Below are 7,130 nucleotides of genomic sequence, written 5' to 3' on the forward strand. Positions count from 1 at the left end.
CAGTCCCCCGGCCCACACCCCCAAGCTCCCCGACTTACCTCAGGCCGGGCGTGCTGCGGCCAGCCCGGATCTTCTGCACCCGCAGGGGGAGGCCCAGGAGGCAGCTCAGAGCCGTGGAGACTCTTAGGATCTGGCCGCCCTGCAGACGGCGGGGGTGCGGGGAGAAGAGCAAGAAGTATCAGTCCAGAAAGCGCTCGTCCTCGGGCCGGGCTGCAGCCCCGCCGCCCCGGTCCCGCACTCACCCCTTCCAGGATCCCGCCATCGACCTCCACCCGCTGCCCCGCCATGGCGGGCGCCCGGGGGCCTGGCCCGCCGCGACAAAGTCTCCGCCTCAGCGGGAGGAACGAGCGGAGACAGCAGCTTCCGGCCCGCAGCTCCAAAACTCTGGTCGCCGTCCGGGTCTCCAAGGCCCTCAGCGGAGGCGGAAGAGGCGGTGCCTCCCGGAAGCCGGTTCCGCGGAAGTGAACCCAGCGGCTTCACGACCCGCAGCCAGTGCGCATGCGCGCGGCTCGTTCTTTGCGACTTTTGGCTGGCGGGAACTGGGATGCAGTGGAGCACCGTAGGTGAGGCCCTGAAGTCTTGTGCCCTGAACACAGCAAAATCTGCAGGCTGCTGAAAACCTTCTCTTCGGCTCGACGAAAAGATACCAAACGCTGTGAAACATTTTCAGGTGGTTTCTTCTGGCCAATAGGAGTGGCCCCCCGGACGTCCGTGCCCAGTAGGTCCCCAGGACGCGTGCGGGTGGCTGAATTGCAGCTTGGCGATGTGCATCTTAGGGAGGCAGAAGTTACCAAAAGCACAGATCAAGACGTGTCGGCTTTTCACTGGTTTGTCCCGAGAAAGAGGGACATTTTCAAGCGGGGGCTTGCAGGTGATAGGTGAAATTAAGGATTTCTTGCCAGTTAGTTTGTAGTTCCTACCTGAGGAATTTTGGAAATCAGTAGAGGCAAGGTGCTGGAAGCCTGGGAGTCCCCAGATGATGGTTTTGCGGGGTCATAAAGTATTCTGATTTCCTTTTCTATCACTCGTGTGATGTAACTGCCAGTCAGATTGAAAACATACTTCAGCGTAGAAGACAGTGGGGTAATAAAACCCTGTATGGAAAATCCTTACCTTTTTAGTAAGGAATTTGGACAAGAGAAAAAAAGTCACAGTTTAGTCCAGGAGCCAAATCCTCTTTTTCTCGAGAATCCTGGCATACCCCAACTGCAGACTCTTAGAGCTGAAGATGTAAGAAAGGTCCGGACCCTGCAATGCACTGACCACTTCTCTCTGGTCGGGTTTGCCTTCTCTGCAGCCTGCCCCTCTAAGGTGTGTGCGCGCTCTGGGGTTTTGATGCCCTTAGCCTTTCGTTTTTGGCTGGGGTGTGTGTGTGTGTGTGTGTGTGTGTGTGTGTGAGATGCCCTTAGCCTTTCGTTTTTGGCTGGGGTGTGTGTGTGTGTGTGATACCCCTAGCCTTTCGTTTTTGGCTGGGGTGTGTGTGTGTGTGTGTGTGTGTGTGTGTGTGATGCCCTTAGCCTTTCGTTTTTGGCTGGGGGGGGGTGTGTGTGTGTGTGTGTGTGTGTGTGTGTGTGTGTGTGTGTGATGCCCTTAGCCTTTCGTTTTTGGCTGGGGTGTGTGTGTGTGTGTGTGATGCCCTTAGCCTTTCGTTTTTGGCTGGGGTGTGTGTGTGTGTGTGTGTGTGTGTGTGTGTGTGTGTGTGTGATGCCCTTAGCTTTTCGTTTTTGGCTGGTGTGTGTGTGTGTGTGTGTGTGTGTGTGTGTGATGCCCTTAACCTTTCGTTTTTGGCTGGGGTGTGTGTGTGTGTGTGTGTGTGTGTGTAGGGTATTGTGTGTGTGTGTTTGTGTGTGTAGGGTATCTTCAGCTATTTTGCCCTGGAGAAACATCTGAAAAGCCAGAGTTGTGTCACCTTGCCTGAAAGTGTGTACAAACTCTTGACTCACTGAAACAGTTCAGCTAACGTAACTTACTTCAATCTAAGGCAAAAGCAACAGCCCGCTTCTTGGTTCTGCCTGTGGCTCAATTCCTACATTAATTGAGTGCCATATAGTATGTGATCCTCTAGGTAAGCAAAGAAGAGTAAGGCAATTTCTATCCCAGAGTTATTGGAGGCATAATAGAGACTGAGAAATAAACAATTACAACATCATCCCCAATAATAATAATTAACATATATTGTGCTTATCTTACAGTTTATTACAGGGACAATTACAATTAATAAACTAACAATAATAAGTAGCATTTACTGAGCATGTAGGTGCAATGCACTGCATGCATTCACAACACTATGAACTGTTTACAGCTTTCTGTGTTGAACAGTGAGCTCTGAAGTCATACAGTTGTTAGCTAGACCGGGATGTGTACCTGAATGGTCTGATGTAAACACCACTGTCTGGTAATCCCTCTGCCACTTTGGTGACAGAGACTATTCTGGGAACACATAGACTATATACTCAACCCAGTCTAGGACTTGCCATTAGATATTAATCAGGGAGGTAATCGTATTTACATTTTAGAATGATGACTCTGAGAAGGGTGAATTAGAGGCCAAAGAGCCTGAAGGGAGAAATGCAAATGATGCAATAATCCAGGCAAGAGATAATGAGAAATTAAGGAGGCAGTGGCAGCAGGGATGGAATAGAAAAGCTGTACTGTGTATATGTACAACATTTTTTGAATCCAGTCCAGCTTCGATGGGCCACACGGTTGGTTGTTGCTGTGTGTGTGATATAGAAATCTTGTGAACCGTTATACATAGATTTTTGCTATTGTGAATAGGGCTGCAACAAACATTCGTGTGCAGGTATCTTTTTTGTAGAATAATTTGAGTTCCTCCAGGTATATTTCCAATAGGGGAATTACTGGGTCATATGGAAGGTCAATTTCTAGTTCTTTCAGAAATCACCACACTGTCTTCCAAAGAGGTTGTACTCATTTGCATTCCTCCCAGCAGTGCAGAAGCGTTCCTTTTTCTCCACATCCTCGCCAGCATCTGTTGTTGTTTGTTTAATTAATGATGGCCATTCTTACAGGGGTTAGGTGGTATCTCAGTCTGGTTTTGATTTGCATTTCTCTGATGATGAGTGAGACTGAGCACTATTTCATGTGTCTGTTGGCTGAAACAAAGAACAGAGTTCCATATGCTCTCAATCATAAGTGCACCTTGAACAATTATAATGCTATAAGAAAGCGATTGGCAGTAGTGGGAAACTGTCAAGGGAGAAGGGGGTGGGATTGGCAGTTGAGGGAAACTGCTATGGGAGAGAGGGGTATACCTCATCAACAAGGGTATCTGTATGATCAATGTTTATATACCTAACCCTGAATTGTACCCCACATCTTTATAATAAAAATTAATAGAAAAGCTATACTGACAATAAGATTCCTATTGCAGAAATCTAACTCCTCAGAAGAAACCTTGAGTTTTTATTTCTAACTTTGGCTATGACTTTCTTGCTCTGACCCATTTGCCCCATTTCAGTTACTTCCAGTGATAGGGAGAAGTGAGCAAGATGGCAATACAATACGGAGATGAGCCACCAAATGTGAATAATGATGAGCATTTATATAGTGTTTTCATGTATGTTATCTGTCTGAATGTCTTCAACAAAGCTGTGAGGTTGGTGTTCTCTCTACTTGGCTGAAGAAGGACTGAGGCCTAAGGAATTAAAGTGGCATGCTGGCTGGGTTCAGTGGCTCATCCTGTAATCCCAGCACTTTGGGAGGCTAAGGTGAGTGGATTGCCTGAGCCCATGGGTTCAAGACCAGCCCAGACAACTTGGTAAGACCTCATCTCTACAATAAATAAAAAATTAGCCAGGCATGGTAGTAGGGACCTGTAGTTCTGGCTACTTGGAAGGCTGAAGTGGAGGGATCACAGGAGCCCAGCTGGTCGATGCTAGGGTAGCCATAAGTGTGCCACTGAACTCCAGCCTGGGCGACAGAGTGAGACTCCAACTCAAAAATAAATAAATAAAAATAAAGTGGTATGCTAAGATGATCTAACAGTAAGTGGCAGAGTTGGGTCAAGTCCTGGGTCTTTTTAATTACCTGCAAAGAAAGCTAACAACAGATTTCCTCAGCAGAACAATGGAAGTCAGAAAGACAGTGGATTCAAACCTTCAGAATGCTGACAGAAAGCAGTCACCAACCTACAGCTGGGGACCCAGCAAAATTATCTTTCAAGAATGAGGGTGAAGTATAGAAATAAAATCATTTCCGGGGGGCCGTGTCGAGCTGTAGCGATGCTGTATCACCTGGACCCGTGCACTTGGCAACACCAAGCATGCAGCACCCCATGCAGTTGGTCGAGACCCTTTCATCTTTTAGGAGCACGCCTGGAGTCACACCCAGCCACGAGGCATGCTCTGAGTTGCTGTGTGTGTGATACAGAAATCTTGTGAACCGTTATACATAGATTTCACAGAAGCTTGCAAAATGATAGAAATAAAACAATTCCACCCCATTAAAAAATAATAATGATAAAATCATTTCCAGATACACAGAAACTGAATTTAGCATCTGCCTATACTTTCTAAAGGAATTTCTAAAGGATATACTTCAGAAAGAAAAATTATAAAAGAAGAAAATTTTTTAAAATGAAGAAAAAGGAAAAGAAAGTAAAATTACCACAGAAAGTCTGAGATATGAGAAGAAATGAACAAAAAAATTGTAAACTTGCAGATGAATCTAAACATGTAAAATAACATCTCTCAACAAAAGTAAGTCAAGAAGTGGATGATAAAAGTTAAATACTAAGTTTTCTTTTGTAGTTAAGATATAATTAAGATGTCAATAAATAGAGTTAAGACTTTAAGATAAGTATGCAGTGTAAAATTTCAACCGCTAAAGTAGCGGCATGTATAACTTCTAACCCAGCTGAAGAGAAAAAAGGACTAGAGGGAAAATACAGATTAAACAAAAATTCAACACCTTAATCAGCATTAAGAAATCAGGATGAAAAGAAAGCACTAAATTGCTGGGCTCGGTGGCTCAGCCTGTAATGCCGTGCCTTTGGGAGGCCGAGGTGAGTGGATTGCCTGAGCCCGCGGGTTCGAGACCCGCCTGGGCAACTTGGTGAGACTCATCTCTACAATAATCAAAAATTAGCCAGGCGTGGTAGCACGCGTCTGTAGCTCCAGCTACTTGGAAGACTGAGGCGGAAGGATCGCCAGAGCCCAGCAGGCTGAGGCTGCGGTGGCCGGGAGCAGCTACTGCACTCCAGTCTGGGTGACAAAGTGAGACTCCAATTCAAAAAAAAAAAAAAAAAGCAGTAAATTAACAAAATAGAACTAAATAAATTTTTCTTGTTAAAACCTAGAGACTTTTTTTTAAAATGCCCTTTTTTTTTGAGTCAAAGTCTCACTTTGTCATCCAGGCTAAAGTGCAGTGGTACACTCACAGCCACCGCAGCCTTGACCTGCTGGGCTCAGGTGATTTTTCCACCTTAGCCTTCCACGTAGAGGGAACTACAAGTGTGCACCACTGTGCTTGGCCAAAAAAAAAAAAACAACAAAAAAGAAACCATTTTAAAGACATGTACTTGAAACATTCAGGACCATGAGAGCTGAAAATAAAAAGAAACATAAGATGCACCAGATAAATGTCAACAAAAAGCTGGAATAACTATATTAATAACAAGTTAAACTTTAATACAGAAAGCATTATCATTGACTAAAAAAGAGGCACTACAAAATAATAAAAATTGCACCCACCAGGAAAATGTATCTATTCAAACATTTGTATGCAATAAATAGCTTCAAAATATGTGTCACAAATTGATAGAACTTAAAAAGAAATTTAAATCCACTACTCCATTGTGAAATTTAGCTCAATTTTTTTTGTAGCTCAAGCAAGTGAAAATTTAGGAAAGACAAATTTGGACAAAACAACTAATAAAAACTTGATCTAATGGTAGTTATGTAGCCCTCAATTATCACAGTTGACATGTTTTCCTCATTAACTCATGAAACATTTCTTAAAAATGGTGAAGCCGTAAAAGCAAGTCTCAGCAAAACCCAAGAATTTGTATCATATAGTTGTCATCCCCTGACCAAAATGACAATTTTGTTAGAAATTAATTCTCAGAAAGACAACTATAACAACAATGAAAACACAAATGTGTTTGTAAACTTATAAAAATTTCTGAATACATGGAAAAAAGAAGAAGTGTTCATAGAAAATTTTCAAAGTCATAAGAGATGAATAAATCAAAGTTTGTAGAATCAAAGTTCTGTCAATCAAAATCTGAAATGTAATGAAACACTGGGCACGGTGGCTCACACCTGTAATCCCAGCACTTTGGGAGGCCAAGGTAAGAAGATTGCCTGAGCTCAGGGGTTCAAGACCAGCCTGAGCCTCATGGCCAGACCGTATCTCTATAATAAATAAAAAATTAACCAGGTGTGGCAGCACATGCCTGTGGTTCCAGCTGCTTGGAAGGCTGAGGTGGAAGCAAGTATTGCCTGAGCCCAGCAGATCGAGGCTGTGGTGTCATGAGCGTGCCACTGTACTCCAACCTGGGTGACAGGGTGAGATTCTGACTCAAATAAATACTACATAAATACATAAATAAATATTACTATTAGAAAGGAATAAAGGCTGAAAATTAGCAAAATGTCTAACTTAAGAAGTTAGAAAAAGAACTAGAAAATCCAAATAAAGTAGACAGGAGCTAATAACAATTAATGCAGAAATTTAAAAATTATGAAACAAAGTTGACTCTTAAAAAAAAACTGATAAAGTTGACGAGACTAATCCACAAAAAAGAAGGTGCAAATAAACAAAAGAATAGAGGCCAGGCACAGTGGCTCATGCCTGTAATCCCAGTACTTTGGGAGGCCAAGGCGAGAGGATTGCCTGAGCCCATCAAGCATGGGCAACTTGATGAGACCTCGTCTGTATGACAAATAAAAAAATTAGCTGGGTGTGGTGGTGCACACCTGTGGTTCCAGCTACTTGGAAGGCTGAGGCAGAAAGACGGCATGAGCCCAGCAGGTCAAACCTGCAGTGGCTGTGAGTGTGTTACTACACTCCAGCTTTGGCGACAGAGTGAGACTCCGACTCAGAAAAAAAGAATAGAGAATATATAACAACTATAGAAGCAACCACGGTGTTTTGAAAAGCAGGGG

General features: G+C 43.8%; 1 protein-coding gene across 3 annotated transcripts in view; it reads right to left on the bottom strand.

Moving 5' to 3' along the window:
* RTCA (RNA 3'-terminal phosphate cyclase) overlaps nt 1-344 on the bottom strand; it is a 26,100-nt gene extending 25,756 nt beyond the window's left edge. For 2 of the 3 annotated variants that reach the window (XM_008064706.2, XM_021715865.1), the window contains exons 1-2: nt 243-339; nt 39-139 (exon numbers count right to left, since the gene is read on the bottom strand). In XM_008064706.2, the coding sequence (XP_008062897.1) occupies nt 39-139; nt 243-287 (146 nt within the window). In that variant the 5' untranslated portion in view covers nt 288-339. Of the gene's footprint in view, nt 1-38; nt 140-242 lie in introns of all 3 variants that reach the window. The other variant, XM_008064707.1, reaches the window with a different exon arrangement.
* Between the last annotated feature and the right edge of the window lie 6,786 nt (nt 345-7,130).

Source organism: Carlito syrichta, unplaced genomic scaffold (genome assembly GCF_000164805.1).
Source record: "Carlito syrichta isolate Samal-C Ts95f unplaced genomic scaffold, Tarsius_syrichta-2.0.1 Scaffold307934, whole genome shotgun sequence".
NCBI lineage: Eukaryota > Metazoa > Chordata > Mammalia > Primates > Tarsiidae > Carlito > Carlito syrichta.